The 16,554-nt window shown below is 48.8% G+C and overlaps 1 protein-coding gene across 6 annotated transcripts in view; it reads right to left on the bottom strand.

The window, feature by feature from the left end:
• The window catches only part of GGT1 (gamma-glutamyltransferase 1), a 32,404-nt gene extending 15,850 nt beyond the window's left edge, over positions 1-16,554 (bottom strand). The window contains exons 1-3 of one of the 6 annotated variants that reach the window (XM_038152436.1): positions 16,437-16,554; positions 14,932-15,049; positions 14,585-14,687 (exon numbers count right to left, since the gene is read on the bottom strand). In XM_038152436.1, coding sequence (XP_038008364.1) covers positions 14,585-14,598 — 14 coding nt within the window. In that variant the 5' untranslated portion in view covers positions 14,599-14,687; positions 14,932-15,049; positions 16,437-16,554. Of the gene's footprint in view, positions 1-65; positions 280-6,624; positions 7,160-14,584; positions 14,688-14,931; positions 15,085-16,436 lie in introns of those variants that run through there. The other 5 variants (XM_038152438.1, XM_038152440.1, XM_038152439.1 and 2 more) reach the window with 5 other exon arrangements.

The raw sequence follows: 16,554 nt of genomic DNA on the forward strand, positions 1-16,554 counted from the left end.
TCCCACATAGCACTTTCAGGCTGAGGGGAATGGCTCGATGAAGGTAATTCCTGTTTCCCTCTTACCTCTCAAGAGTATTTGCAAGTTGATCCTGTCCTTTTGCACAGACCTGTGCGTACTGACCTGCTCTGAATGTCCTTTCTCAGGAAGTGAACCCTTTTCTAGGGGCAAAACATCCTTGTAGGAGTAGCAGCAACCACTTATCTTCCCTTAAAAGCTCTCCAAAACTCGTATTTGGTATTTGAACTGCTCTGTTCACAGAGGTGAACCCATTGAAACTCATTATGTTTGAATTCACAGTAGCAGAGGAATGCAGAAGTAATCATTGACTAGGTGAAGAGTCAAGAACCCACACCTCTCAAAATGCATATTTTAGGATCCACAAAGATTGTTTATCAACAGCAGAATCATTCTGTGTTCCTGGATTTGGTTCGTATGTGGTACAAATATTTTTCCTCACCTCCTTTCTAGCTCTGAAGTTCTGATTAAGCAACTGAGCAAATACAATGGACTCAAGTTGCACCAGGGAAGTTTTAGATTGGATGTTAGGAAAAAATTCTTTACTGAAACGGTGCTCTGGCTGCCCCAGCAAGTTGTGGAGTAACCACCTCTGGAGGGAATTAAAAACCATGTAGATATGGCACTTGAGGACAAGGTTTGGTGGTGATTTGGCAGCACTGGGTTAATGGTTGGACTCAATGATCTCAAAGGCCTTTTCCACCCTAAATGGCTCTGTGATTCTAAACACACGGTGTCTCCACATGGCCAGGTACCCTCACACCTCTCCTGCCTGCACCCTTGTGTTCACAGACAGACTGGATTTGGTGTCTGTCCCTTCAGCTTAAACCCAGACACTGCCAGACTGAGCTGTGACTACACTTGGTGGGAATAACTTGTCTGCCAAGGGTGGGCAGCTGCTGGCAGTGCCAGGGCACCTGATCAGCTCCCACAGCTGCCCCTCAGCAATCACAGCCACACCACCTTCAACTGGCATCAGATTAATACTCCAGCTGCAATGAGAAGATGCAATGCCTGTTCTGCTTGGCCTGCTGCCACAGCAGCACCCTCTGGCAGGCAGGATGGCAGAGCAGGAAGGCAGGGATGAAGAAACCTGCTCTCCATCGCTAAATCTCACTGAGGGTTTTAAGCAACAATCCTGCATGTCTGCTTGTGCCAAGTCTGGAAGCACAGTTGCAGTTCCAAGGTTGCAGCTCACCTGCTGAAGTGTAGCACAAAACCCAGCAGAGCCCAGTCTGAGGTAAGGAGCTGTACAAACTGTCCTTGGACTTCATGGACTCAGCTACTAAAACTTAGGCCATTGTGTCTGTCCATGGCTTGCCAGAAACCCCAGACCCTCTCTTGAGCACAAGCTCAATGCCCATCCAGAAATGTTGAATGCCCAACCAGAATGTAACACAAGCAAATCACAGCCTGCCTGAAACTTGGGCACAGTGAGGATCCAAGCCCACATGTCTTAAGCCTGACTTTTTGGCAGAAAGCTCTCTGCAGGATGAAGCAAAGTCTGCCTGGATGGCAGTCAGCACTGTCAGATGCTGTCTCTGGACTTAGAGGGGTCAGGCAAGAGGTTAATGCCTCAACTCCAAACCAGCCCAGTCCCCCTGCCCCACTCCAACCTTTGATACACACATCTCCACTTGCTGCAGAAGGACGGTAGCTGTGCTACACTGACTCATTAACAAAGTTTGGCGGAATCCCAAGCTTTAGGGTGATATTTTCTCTGCCTAAAAATACACCATCTTTTCTATAATAGCCACAAAACAGAGTTCTGTTTAACATTTACATGTGCAAAAATCAGTACTAAAAACCATGAGCATGTCAGCCCTGAGATATTTGGAAGGAATACAGCCTGTGCCCATTTTTCAAAGGTGACTTTCAAATCCTCCTTTCAAGACATTGTATGAGGAGAACAGACCCCTTCAGTTATATTGCTATTATCCAAGAGGTCTTGAGAGAAAAAAAAAATGGAAGCTTTCTGGAAAGTAGATACTGGCACAGAAAGTACTCTTTAGGCTCAGAAGGATTTGCTGTTCCTACTGGCCAGTCTGAACTACACTTTCAGAGTCCAGGCCACTTTCAGCTGTTAACACACACCCCTCTCACTGTATCTAATTTATTGATGTGAGACTCATGATGCTACACAAAAAAAAAGATTGTGACTAGAGCACACAACTATCCTCTGAAAAAGCAGACAGTGTGGAAAGAAGTCAGGTCTCTGCCCCAATCAAGTCAATCTGCACTTTCAGCCTGCCACACCTTTAATATTAACAGGAGAATTTAGGATGCAGTCTACTGAGCAGAACCCTTTTCCTAATTTACTGACCCTGTAGGCATGATGGTACCAGGTTTTATTCTTAATGTTTTCATAGTTCTAAAGTTGCTACATCCCTGAAGTGGGTCTAGGTTAGACAAGAGTCTCCCTGCCACATTTGTCTCAGAAAAGCTGTAAGAAAGCCCAGTTCTAAATCATATTTATCCCACTGTAATATTTCACCCCCACAGCTGAAAGGCAGGGTTTTTATCAGTGACCCAACAAAATGAAGCAAATTCTGTCCTTCAAGGACAATGCAGTGCCACGTTCTTACCAGCACAGAGCTGGAACAAGTTGGATGCTCCTCAGCAAGTTACTCCTTCACTTATGCACAAGTGGAGTTGAAGATGGGGTCAGAGAAAGTTGTGACACCTGAAGTCAGTGCCTGCAGTTCCAAAGGGTGGACACTCTGCTGTGTGCAGGCTGTGCTATGCACAGCTAGCTTATTTCAGCTGTACATAATATTTGGCAACTATCAAGTGTCTCTGTCTAGGCACTAATATAATAGAGAGCCCTGTTATAACTCAGCCTTGCATGTTTCAAGCTGCAAAGCCACACCTCAAAAAGAAATGCCATGTTTAATGCAGGTGCATTGCTGACTTGCTCTTCTCAACCCATTACAAATAAAGAAAAAAAGATCTCCTGAAGGACTTGCCACCTCCTTCCAACTGTGATGTCCATGGCATGGTCACCTTTAATTTCCCAAAAATTAGCATGTGCTGTTACATTGAAACTTGAGCAACAAATTCATCTTTCAGCACATGAAGCAAAGCCTTCATACCTCTTGTCACGGAACTTGCAGATACTGAAAAGCATCAGGCAACCCGAGGCACTTCCAGGGAATTTTTGTTTTTGTTTCTTTCCCCTCACCCCTGTTGATTTTTTCCAGTAAGAATTTCATGAAGCAACCCCTGCAATGATTCACAAAGCCCAGACCAGGTCAACAGTTTAGACTCCTACTTTTTATAGCAGAACAAGCAACCCAAAGCCTCCATTTCCCAATGTTTTAACATCCCAATGCATTATTGGAAGAGATGCTGTTACAAGATTTTGTACCTTAGGTTTACCTCTTGTTGCAGGTTAGTTATTTTTCCCATGAGGAAGTCTTTCCCCTCTAACAGAGCAGTGTTGCAATCCATACTACCTGAACATGAGCATCAAAAATAGCACCTCGAGTGCCCACTAACACAGAGCTGTTAAGAAGCACATGAGGCTTCTTTCTTCTAAATAACAGCTCCCTTTTTGACACCTTGCTCTACTCTTCCATGATAAGGACAACCAGTGGAAGCTAACTACCAGCTGTATGGGTAGCAGACATTTGTCATTTAGGCTAAAAATGACCTAAGAAATACTGATTCAAAAAAGAGATCACAGCTGAAAAAGCCCTGGAAAGGTCACTAGGGGACACCTAGAGAAAAGGTACTTTAAGAATGGAAGACATGCCTAGTGTGCAAAAGGTTGAGTTGACTAAGAGCAGGGACACAAAAGTTGCCTTACAGAGCTGAAAATAAACAGATGTTTGTCCACAGCCCAAGCACCTCCTTCCCTCCAGTGAGAGTTGCTTTCACTGGCATTCACCTGCTGAAATAGAGCCACCCACTAAACCCACATGCTTTCATTTTAGTGACCTGTTTTCCCATAATCATCCACAGGTGCACACTTTTCCCTGGGACAAAGGTAAGCAAGTGGAAGATAACTGGTAAACAGGGAGGGTTATTACCCTTTTCTTGCCAGCCACACTGATTAACCAGTTCTGGTTATATACTTCTAAGCCCAGAGGCAGCTGCAGCAGCAGCATTGCTGGGACAGTGCTGTGTGAACTACTGGGGCTCCTCAGTGCTTGGAGGTCGTTGGTTGCTGTGGCAGGAGAAGCATTTCTGCTTCTCCCTTCCAGAAAAGGGTGGATGCCCTCTGTCCAAAGTTCTGCCTTCTTTTCTCATTTTTCCTCAATCTTATCTCTCTGCTGTCTAAACTCAATCTTACTCATTAATTTCATGTCAAGCTCTGCAGTTTCCAAAACCTACATCAATCTGTCCCATTTATCTAGCAGCTTTGTAAAGCCCTTTAATCTTTGCAAAGCCTTTCTGCCAGGCCACCAAAGGGACTGTGTTCTTGCAGCTGACAGAACTGCCTTTCCCCCAGCAGCCAGCAATGAGCTCAGCAACACAGTCCCACAGCCTGCCCTCCACCTCAGCATCCCCAAATGAAAAGGGACAGGGCTGCTGGAGACAGGGGAAAGGAGAGATAATGACACAGGGAAAGAAGGAAACCTAAACTGGTGAAGGGAAAAACAGAGAAAGTGGGAATAAAAGGGGACAAAATGAACGAAGAGGACAAAAAAGGTGAAAGAACAGGAAAAGGGGAAACTGAAGGACAAAAAATGAACTATGCCCTCTGTCTCTAGGCTAGAGGTTTTCCCCAGTCTCGCCTGACTGCTGCGCTTGGACCAGTCCTGCACATGCACATTGAAACTCTCAGATCACAGATGAAGTCTAGACTTTCTTGGTGCCCTGCAGAAGTGTTTATGTAATTTTTATGTAAGGTTTATGTAATGTTATATCTGCCATGGCAGGTAACTGTGTATTTTATAGACTGTAGAGCATCTGGATGGGATGGGATGAGGCCACCAAAATCCCTGGATTCCAGTTATAATGAATGAACTCACAATTAAATTCACTGAAGAGGTTTCAGAGACTTCAGCTGAAGTTGGAAAAGAGCTGTTTCCAACTGAAAAAAAATTTGTAGATACCTGCTGAAATTCACCCGGTTTTGCTAAACCAAGACTGTGCAGGTAGGTGAATACCTTAATGACCGTAGAGCTGGTTTGAATGGCTCTGCCTCTCCTGATCTCACTCCTGTTTGCTGTGGACACCTGGATCAGGAAATGCAGCCCAGGACTGGGACCTTGAGAGAAAAAGCCCTGGCCCTAGAGAGCCCACCTCTGACACATTAGAGGGGATCCAGCCAAGAGCAGGAGCAGGTCTTTGTTTTCTAAACACACATAGGAGAGGGCCATTCTTTTTGGTCTGGTAATGAGCAGAGAGTGTCCCAGGGGCTGCTCTGGTCCCTCATGTGTCTAAATATTAATTTGTCTGCTCATTTCATGCAAACACAGTTGCCCTTGATAGTTCTTTGCAACAGATTTTTTTTTTCCTTACAAGGAATTAAATGTGAACTGCTTGATTTATTTCAGAGTATTTCTTTGTCCTTCACAGGCCAGTTTCCACATACACAACTGATCCCCTGACCTGTGCTCTACTGAGTGCTCTGCCTGCTCTGCACCAGGAGCTCTGGTGCATTGCCCTTCCACCCTGCTTCTGGATCACACCCTCAGCATCATCCCTCTGTCCCTGCAGCTTTTGTGGTTCTGCACCTGCCTCCTGGCCTTCCCCCCAGGTACCAGGTAAGAAACCTGCCAGTGCTTGACCGCCCACACCAACAGGGCTTACATTTTTCAGGAAGCACAGAATGATATGGAAAGAAGAGGGATCCAAGATCTATGGATTTCAGCCATTTCTTAGACCTTGATTCCTCTGATGAGCACCACCTGCCAGAGGGACATTGACTGAAGTAAGAATTTCTCATCTTTAGGATCCCATGAAATCTGCCTTCCCATGTTTGTGTGGCTCTGACCCCTCTGGCCACTCTGGGAGCCTTTCCTGTGTCAGCTTGCCAAAACAGCACTTCTCTTATCAGCAATCCTTGTCACTTATGCTACCTGCAAAACCTGATACTCAGGCCAATGACCCTGCACCAACCTTTCCATAGAGCTTTATAACCCAAAAAGGAGCAGAGACCAACATCAGCTTGGGTGGTAGATAGTGCCTTCAAAGGGTTGGATGGGCCATGCAGAGGTGAAATGTCTTCCCCAGTGATGGGACTGAGATCCCAGCTCACCAGACTTCCAGGTCCTTGCTCTTATCTCAGCCTGTCAGAAGCCCCAGTCCTTCTTGAAGCCACCAGACCATGTGCTGCTGACCCTGCCAAGCCACAGCAGCTCCCCTACAGGGTGGCTCAGCAGCTGTTCAGGTTGCTTGGACAGAGACCCTGCTGCCTTTGCTAACTGAGCCAAGCCAAAAGCAACACAGGAGATCAGGTCCTGTCCATCCTTGCAAGAGAGAAACACTTGCTCTTCAAACCTGAGCCTAAAGGCTTGTCAAACAAAGGCACCTTTTAATGAAATAGGATTAACAAGCTGGAAAGGTACGCAACAAAGGGAAAGAAACAACTCCTCTATTTCACACCCCAAGCCAACCAATATGGAGATGCCAAGATAAAATCAGCTGTTTACTCACTACTTTAAAAGCTCTGTTCTCCCTGGATGCAGTTCACCTTCAGCCAGTGACACCAAAGGAAGGCACTTCTGCCTGGTTTTCTTGCCTCTTATTCCTCAAGAGTTCCCAGAAGCAGGGACTCCAAAAACAAGACCAGTCACACAGAGCTGAGTGGCAGCAAGGCTTCATATATGGGAGTGGTCAGGAGGGGAGGGTGATGTAACGAAGCCCTATCTTTGAGCAGTAAAGGCATGCCACCCTTCCCCCTCCCTGTCCCTGAAGAATTGCTGGCTCACGGGGCAAGATGAGAACAGAGTGGTCCAGCGCTTTCCGTGCTGTACTTTCTCACGGTAAAGGGAACAGTGTAGAGGGTGGGGAGCAAAGATCAGAGTTGAATGGAGACAATACTTTGATGTTAGGTAGTCCCAGGAGTGAATCTGTACTGGCAGAATTGTTTCTTTTCTTCATGCATCAAACAATTCTCTGCCAAGTTGCTGGTTTTCCCTGGCACGGGTCCTGACAGGGAGGACACTCTCTGCATTAGAGCGCTGGTGACTCCACACCATCCTGACAGAGAAAATCCCATTCCTACACTCTTCCAAGTTGGCTGATGCCGGAGCACTGCCCAGCTCCATGGCCATAGGGGCTGAGAGCTCTGTAGAGGAGAAGAAATGTGCATCCCATAAATGGTGGTGTCTTGGACACTGACCCGGGAAGCACTTGAGAGGCACATCTTCCCCTTCTCCATCAGAGGAAATCTTGAACCCTGTGAATGGAGAGGAAATCTCTCAAGGATGTACCACTGCTGTCCAAAGGGAAAATAATTAAGTTTTGACTTCCTTCATTTCAGTTTTTTTGATTGCTCACTGAAGGTTGTTTGACCTTGAAGAGCCACATCAGGCATTAGGACAAGGTTTGTCTAATTCAAAGGTTGGGAAGGTCTGGGATTGCTGAATAAACAATCAACAATCAGTTGGGTAGGTCTGTGATTGCTGTATAAAGGGAGAGTCCAGGTCTAACAAGAAGTTTCTGTGTGCTCTCAGATGAGGCAATTGGAAAAGGCAGGAGCCAGTCCAGGCTTTCACAAAGTGGAATTCACAGAGTTCCTGTCCTCTACCAGGAACTGCACCAAGAGCCACAGGATCATACAACAGCAAACAAACAAATGCCACCAGCTCCGAGAACCAAAACCTCATACTGACAGGAACCTCTACGGGTAATTCTCAGATCTGGGTGGGGAAGGAAGATCTGGGAATGACCCTTGCAAGAAGGGCTGCTTGTGCAATGCCTAGTGAACTGAACTGCAGAAGAACAGTGCCTTTACCTGTTCACAGGTTACTTTTCTAGCCAGAGATGTCCCCTGTCCACACAACACTGTGCCATCTCAAGCAAAGGAGTTATTTACAATACTGCAATGAGGATTCCTGTGCACATCACAGTCTGGGTCTCTCTTACCCTGAGGAATGGGTCTGCTTTGATAGTGTCAAGGGACTTGAAAGCAGATACACAACTGAGAAACCCTTTTAACTGCCAGGAATGCTGCCAAAGAAATTTTTTCAGATCCAGGACAAACTGGCTCTCTCCTACAGATGTAAGATTTGCTCTACTATATTTGCACTCTTCTGCAAATTACATAATCTCAATAAATGACTCCCTCTTGTTCTGTTGTTTTGGGGAGGGCCTGGCTTTGGAGCTATTGGGAATGAAACAGAAACATTTAACATTGAGGTGTTCTGGTGTCATTATCCAAACAAGAATCTGACCCAACAGGTACTTTCCAGTACAACCACAACTGCAGCAGACCCCCTCCATCCCCAGGAAAGCTCCCCACCTTGTGCTCAAGGTGCAGCATGTTTTTTACAGCATTGTTTGGAGACAACCTAAACACGCTGAGTGGGTGACAAAGTAAACTCTACCCAAACTGTAAACACAAAGAGGAAGAACAGAGTCATAATAGGTCCCTTCCCCTGTTTTTCCACTGATGCTCATGGTAAGAGACAGAGGCACAGGGGAGACTGTGCAAAGCTGCCTCCCAAATATGAACCTCCAGTACTTGCTACACCTACAAGATCTCCTAACTCCATAACCTGTCCAGACTGCTGAATTCTTATCACTACCACAAAAAAAATCACTACTTAACAGCATTTTAAAGCTACTATCAGGGCCAGGCAGCCTTACAGGCCCACCTGATAAAAGCATTCATATCCTCACTTTAGAGACAGGACAACAGAGACAATCTTGCCCAGGGCTTCAGAGCAGGTCAGTGCCTGGGCTGGAATAAGGAATCTTTCCCCAGGTTCCTTAACCATGTTCCCAGACATCATCTTTCTTCCCTGTCACATGCCTGATATATACAGTAAATCCAGAGGCAGCTGGCAGTGACAGCAGAGGCTGACACTGATCCACTGCACTGTGCCTAGAGCTCCATGGGATGTTGTGCTCAGTGTTCCTCATGGCTCTGGTCTCTCCTCCACAGGAAACAGGAAATAAATAAAACGTGAAGGTAGCACCCTCCATCTCCTTGGGAAAAATGGCAGCAGATTAGATTGCAACAGAGGTGCTGGGGGAAAGTACAAAGTGTTTGTCACTTAATGGAAAACTTGCAGATTATTACAGAAAGTTGTTGGGTAACTAATCACTGTTAAAGTCTAACCTAAGCAAGAGGGCTCTGAAACCAGAAGAACACAGACTTCCCCAGCAAGAGACAAGGTCCACTTTCCATTCTGCTTAAGAATCAGTAAGACTTGGAGATGTGAGGCTCAGAAGTTATTCCTGGACATGAATGAACACTGACCCACAGAGATCTGAGCGTGCAAACTTTGCATTGTGAGAGCTGTGCTTCTCAGGAAGCCCCACAACTTCTTCCTTTCTCAGCAGTCGCTGCTGAAGGATCAGCTCTACTGCTCTTGGAGCAACAAATGAAACCTCTCAACACCAAATTCAGCACGTCCTGGTAAGGCAGAATCTGTCCTGGGTTACCTCAGTGTGGCAAGATTTCAATAGGACCCCATGGCAGGGTCAGGGTGGAGCCTCTCAGGGAGGGACAGGCACAGCAGCAGTGCAGCCATCCCCAAATCTGTTCTCCCCACTTGTCAACCTGCTTCCTCAGCCCTGGGGGTACCTTCTGCCAGCACTGCAGGGCCACTGGGCTCACAGAGTGCTGGCAATCAACCCAGCCAAGAGCCACTGATGGCTGTTAGGTGCTGGGAGGGAACAAATCCCACTGAGTCCCTGAGAAGACTGTGGATAGAGCTCTAATTTGCACGGAGTGGACAGGGACTATGTACATTCTGGCTACACTACTGCCAGGCTTCAGAGGGCAAACCTATCTTGGAGATGAACACCCAGAAGCAAGAGTTTCATGGACCTTTACACTGGGACCCCTTTCCCTGCTGTGGGCAGGTGAGGAGGGTGCTCAGCAGACATACAAATAGCTCATCTGGCACTACACAGGAAAGGTGCACACCATGCAAGACAGCTCATGTCCCAGATGAGAATCTGGACATACAACTCTTTTATTCCAGTGGTTCTCAGCACTTCACACTGTCTGGGTGTGCTCCCTAGAACAACAGCCCCAGGAAATAAATGAATTTTTCTTTCTAAAGAAGTCACTCACTGGAGATCAAATACTGTCCTAGTGCTTCAGGCTCACATTTAGCCTAGTAAGGCTTGGGCAATACAGTTCATGTCTGTGTAGCCATTTGCAACTCATCCGTGTTGACCTTAGGACAGCAATACACAGCACAGCTCAGTCTTGGTGCACACCACGAGGCACAGCCCGCCTGTGGGATGGGCACTGTTGTGCAGCGGGACAGGCTCCCCTCACAGCCCACCACAGCAAAGCAGCCGAGCACGTTCAGCTTCCACCAGCCCAAGGCTGGACACTGAAACCACTGGGTGGCTCTGTGCTGTCCAGAAGGGCAGTCACAAAGGTCCTACGGAAGGAGACTCCAGAGACAGGAGCCTGTTTTCCTGGCCTCTGCACCTGAAAAAAGAAGTCTGGCAGGTTTGGTGCTTACAGCATCTCCTTCTCTGGGCAGAGCATAACGCAGGACAGAGGAAAGGATAGGTGCTCAAACACCAACCAGTCTCCTGTCCTGAGAGATGCCCCATGCTACCAGGAGAACAGGACTCACACCTCAAGTACAGACCAGAGACAAGAGTCCCCTCCTGCTTCATCTCCTGCCTGTCCCAGTCTCCTTCAGGGCTTGTTTGTTTGGGTGCTGCAAAGGGCACCAGAAATGGCCATTTACTTACGAGAGATCAGAATAGAAGCTTATGCCTCAAAGCACTTGGAACCTCTGTTGGAAAGTGTGAGGGGACCAGCTGGGCTGGAGGCAGAGCCTGTACCAGCACAGCTCTGGGAACACACACTCGGCTTTGGGAGGAGCACACAGCACAGGCTGCAGGGGCTGGACACACAGCCCTGCACAGGAGCTCAGCCCCAGCAGCTCTCCCTCTCCCACACACAGGGGCTGCTCAGCCTCTCTGGGCTGGCAGGGGGCAGATGCTGCTGCTTGCCCATCCGCTGAGCCCACAGCTGCTCCCATTTCCACTGCCAGTGGGACCCACAGATGCCTTTGCCATGTTTCCCTCTGATCTCTGGAGGAGGCTTGGTTTGTTTGCCCAACGTGCCAGAGCTGCAATGAGCTGGCAGCGTGGGCCAGTCACGCCTGCAAGGCACAGCACAAAGCTGCTCAAACCCCCCTCTATCCACCTGAGCCCCCCCGACCTTCCCGGGCAGAAATGGCAATGCATGGGATGCCACAGGTAACGCACTCCCAAAGACCAGGGCATCTCCCACAGGTCAAGAGGAGGGTACTACAGACACAGACACCTCCTAAACTTTCAGAGCCACAGCAACCAGTGCCACCAGGCACAAATGGACTTTTGCAGGGGGTAGATAGAGGCAAAAGGGCTTCCCACAGGCTGGAGCAATGTTCCCACTCTCCCCAGCCAACAACTCTGGCCCTCTGATGCTGTGGGTATAACCATTTTCTGACAGCTGCTCTGCCTCCATCTCCTACCTTGTCCCCTAAAGTTGCCCCACAGCACTGAGGAAGAGGAACGCTTGGCAGTGAGGTCAGCCTGATGTGTCACAGGGGTTTGTGGGAAACAGACCTTGGGGTTTAACAGGGCTGCTTCCCTGAGAGAGAGCTCTCACAGCCAGAAAAACAGACCTTGGGGTTTAACAGGGCTGCTTCCCTGAGAGAGCTCTCACAGCCAGAAAAACAGACCTTGGGGTTTAACAGGGCTGCTTCCTTGTGAGAGATCCCACAGCCAGAAATGAACCTTGAACTCCAGCAGGGCAGGACAGAATTGTGCAGAGACAGAAGACTAGATAAAAGAGATTATCCTTTAATAGATATGGATTTTTTTAAAGAGAGCAGGAAGGAGAAGGAAGGAGCAGGAAGGAGAGGCAGAGCCCAGGGCCTGGTCTGACTGTTCAGATCTGAGGCTACCAGAAAAGCTGGCTGCTCTTGAAAAGGCTTCCTGACTCCCCCCATGCCACCCTGGCTGCCTTGCTGGCCTCTGCCACAGAGATCCCACCAGCCTCGAGCTAATTTGGGCTCCTGGGTGAGAACACAGAAACACAATAGTGACAGGAATGAAAAGCAATGGGGAGGACGACACCCAGGAGACTTATTCTTATCAAAAACCAACAGTATATCAAAGGGCATCTGTGAAGACAGGGAAGAGCCTTTTGTAAAAGCCACAATTGAGCCAAATCCTGCAGTTTTTACATGCTGCAGCCTTTACGCTCTCGCAGGAACCCCATGATGAAGGCTGTCCCAAAGAGGCACCCCTGTGCCAGGGCAGGCCATGTGCCAGGCACGCTGCACACCGAGCAGCCACACACCCACAGCACAGTTGCCGTTTGCCCTGTGCATGGGCTTTTTAATTACAGCTTTTATTTGCAAAGCATCTCTTACAGAAAAGACAAATTGCATTACTCTCAGCTTATTAAAATCACACTCAGATTTTCTCAACTGCTAATTACACCCAGGCAGCAGTGTCAGAGTAATTAAAGCTGGGATGGACGTTTGGGGATACAGCTGTCACACAACCCCTTCCTGAGCCAGGCTCAGCTGAGCCCTGCCCAGGCACAGCCCTGTCATGCCACAAGAGAAGATGATGCAGGTGAGGCCAAACACCTCCTCAGCACAGGGGAAGGGATCCCCCTGCACCAAACCTCCCCAGTTACAGCTGGGCAAGCCCCCTGACTCTGCTGCAGGGGCTGGGGGAAGGCTGGAGGAAGGGAGACATGTGGCCCCACAACTCCATGTGGCCTTGGGGTTACAGCACTGAGGTGTGGGGAGTGAAAGGGGGTTTTCTCCTGTTTCTGGGGCTAAATGATTGCAATAAATCACACTGCCTGTCCAAGCCTCCATTTGCTTTCATGCAAAACACAGATTTTGGGCTTCCCTGTTAAAATTAAGCAGCTCTGGGAACAATCCACAGAATGGACTCTTGCTGGCACCCAAACACTTTAAAGCCTGACTGTGGCCCATAACAGATCTGGGAGTGGATTACACAGGGGAAGGTGTAAAGCCCTAGAAACTGAGTTCCAAAGAACTGAGAGACAGCAATAAAAGAGCTTACAGACCTGTGAGGAGCTGGGAGCCCGCTGGAGAACCAAATGTGCCTCTGCAACACTTGGTCTTGGCAGAAGGGCACCACAGGTGTGCAAACAGCACAGCAAGCACCTGCCCTGAGCTCAGGCACCTCAGAAACAGAGCTCTCAGGGCACAGGACCAGGTAAGCTTTGGGCAAGTGGGGATTTAACCCCAGCACTGGCTTCCTGCTGCCAAGGGGATGCCGTGGAGAGTACCACCTCCAGGAAGACAGAGTGCTAATTAGGGAAGGCAGATAAAGACTGTGTCTCTTTCAAGATGAGTTTCCTTCCCACTGAAATCCTCACAGTTTCGGTGCTCAGCAGGATGCAAACACATCCTTAAATGATTTCCTGGAGCCTAGTTTCAAAGATCAGTCCCTTCACAAGCAGGAACATGCCAAGATCAATAGCAGACCCAGGAGAGCTCTAAGCATGCCAGCTCCAAAACCACCAGGCTTTCACTACAGCCAGTCACCTATCAGGTGCTAAGGGGCACTGCTACCTTTTCATATTTGAAAAGGCTCCCAAGACTTCCTAAGCAATCAGCCTCACTAAGCACCAAGGGGAAAAAAAAAACAGTAGGAAATGTTACATTTCAGAAGCAGCACAATGCGCCTGTGCAATATATCCTGGAGAGGAAAACCCACAGCCAAGTTCACAAGGGAAGAGGAGCAGAGCTCACAGATACTGGATGTGATCCCAAGAACAAAGATATGCTCTTCTGCTCCTTGAGCAGTTTTACTACTAACTCCCTAAAGTCACTAACAGATGTCCTGGGAAGCAGCTATCAGGTGATCATTTTTAATCCAATACAAGGTACAAGAGAAGGATGAATGATCAAAACTTCAAGTGGAAAAAGCTGAGTGGGGCGTCCTATGGATGCCAGGGGCAGCATCTTCAATATATTTACTTGTGACCCAGTAATGAGATAGTAAAGATAACATATGGAGCTAGCAAAAGCTGTGGAAAACTTCAAAACTTGAAAACATCTGTGAAACAGGGAAAATAACAGCTGATGAAATTCAATATAGAATATAGAAATATGTAATGCCAGGCTGTGATAAACCATTATGAAGGATAGATATATATTGATGGGTTTGAGTTAGAGGCTCCTTACACCACCATTAAATCTCTTACAAAGATTTGGGGGGAAAAATGCAGCAAGAAGGAAGCTAGAATTTGTTAGCTCCTGATTCATTGGCGCTTACTTAAAGCTTATAAATGAAACTAGGTCTGTAAAGAGGAAAAGTATTCCTTTGAAAAGGATAAAGAGGACAGAGGCAGAGTTAAGAATCAAAGCTGGCAAATCAAGCTACAGCCATGGAAACTTTAAAAAAAAATAGTAACTTAGTAAAAGGAACTTACCTAAGAAACGACATAACAAACACACTAAAAAATAAAGTGTTTTCAGTCTAGGGTGTTCACTCAAGTACAGCTAACTGCAGCTCCCTTGGAATGGCATTGAAATCTGTCCAAATAGGAGAATTCCAGTCAGAGGTCATTATTTTCATCCCTTAAAACACGTGCGCAGCATTAGAGCACGCCACAGGAACACCGTGCCTGAAAAGCAGAGGCAGGATTCCCAGGAGCTTCGAGCCTTCCTCTGCCTACCCGGAGCCCGTGGCAGGTGCTGCCCAGCTCCCCTCACCTGCAGCTCCGCGCAGAGCCGCTCCCTCCGTCCGCCCCAGCCCCGCTGCGCGCTGCGGTCCTACCTGGAGCTAAGGGCCGCTTTCCGTGCGGGCGCTGCGGCATCTCAGGGGTCGTGCCAGCACATCCCTGCCTGGCCCAGGGAGAGGAGAGCCTGTTCTCCAGGGCAGCCGGGCCGTTCCCCTGTGGGTGAGAGGCTGGGTCAGTCCCAGTTCTTGCGCCGGGCACTAGATGGCACAGACGGGAGGCTGCCGCCTGCCCGAGGGGGGCTCTGCCACGGGGAGTGCGCTGCCGGCAGCGCCATCCCACGAGCGTCCCCTCCACGGGGTGTCCCCGCTGCCACTGCCCTGCTGCAGCCCCTCACGCCCCGTCCTGTCCGGCCGAAGCACCGCCTGGGCTGCAGGGAAGCCGGCTAGCCCGGCCGGGCTGTGGCGTCCACGCCCCTGCCTCCTGGCCCAGGCTCCCTGAAGATACCTGGTTTGGCTCAAACTGCGTCAAAAGGAGAGTAGAAATTCTCCCTGGAGGGCCTGTCCTGTTCCACTGGGAGGCTGCACCTTGCTCATCAGCCTCCAGGACAATAAACAGCACCCGATCCCTGGAGTGTGGAGACAGCCAGCCAGGGCAGGGACCCCATCCGTGGTCCCTCTGGGTTCAGGCCAGTTCTGAGGAGTGGCACCCAGCACCTTTCCTTTGTCCTGTGGGATGATGGTGTAAAGGAGGCAAGCACTTAGTCACTCTCTTAAAGCATTTCTCACAAGGTAGCTCCTCTAAAGCAGCTCAGTCTTCCTCCTGGGTTTCTTCCTTTTCAGCACTGCTGCCTGCAATCACTGAGGCAGGACCTGCACCCCAGAGCCTTCCCTGCTTCATCTTCCTCAATTTCTTTAAGGTGTGGATGAAATTCCTTCTCAATGAACTGTATGGACTGACGCAACGAGGCAAACAAGGGCTAAGCCACACAGAACTGCTATGGTCAGCACAGGAAAAGCCAAAGTGCTTTCTGTGGTGACAGAAAAAAGTATGGGAAGGTAGAAGTTTGTATGTTGGCCTCTGCTGTTCTGCCATTAGAAATTCACTTTACTTCAAAGGTTAACCCAGTTAATGCCTCTGCTGAAGATCACAGGCTCTGACAGCCTGCCTGGAACGGCTCCATCCGTGGCAGGGCACGAGGGACAGCATGTGCGGGGTGGCACCAAGGCAGGCAGCAAGCTCTGTGCACAGGACACAAGTGGCACACATGGGTGTTATCCAAACCAAACCTGAGCCTGGCAAAGCCCAAAAGAGCTTTTGTGCTGAGCAGCTCAGTGATGCCAGGTATTAATGACACAGACAAGTCTCCAAGGAAAAGCCTGTTTGCTTTTCCAGCAGCACTACCCTTTCCTGTCTGTCTGCTCCTGGCACTGCCCTGCAGATGCAGTGGGGTTAGGGATCACCTGGGTCAAACCCACAGGGGGAACCCCTCGGGGTGTTGTAGGGGAGAGACAAAAAGTAATTCAGATGCCTTCAGTGTAAAATCCAAATTCATCCATGGTGCAAACAGGGCAGCAGGTCAGTTTGGCTCAGTGGCTCTTACCTTTTAAAGGCTGGAGTGGGTGGCACTGGTGACCTGGGCAAAACCTGGAGAGAGACTCGTGCTATAGGTCCTGGGGACAGCTCCAGTCCAGTGTCCAGAGGCTGAGAAGTACAGAACA

The sequence above is a fragment of the Motacilla alba genome, chromosome 15, assembly GCF_015832195.1.
Source record: "Motacilla alba alba isolate MOTALB_02 chromosome 15, Motacilla_alba_V1.0_pri, whole genome shotgun sequence".
In the NCBI taxonomy this organism is placed as follows: Eukaryota; Metazoa; Chordata; class Aves; order Passeriformes; family Motacillidae; genus Motacilla; species Motacilla alba.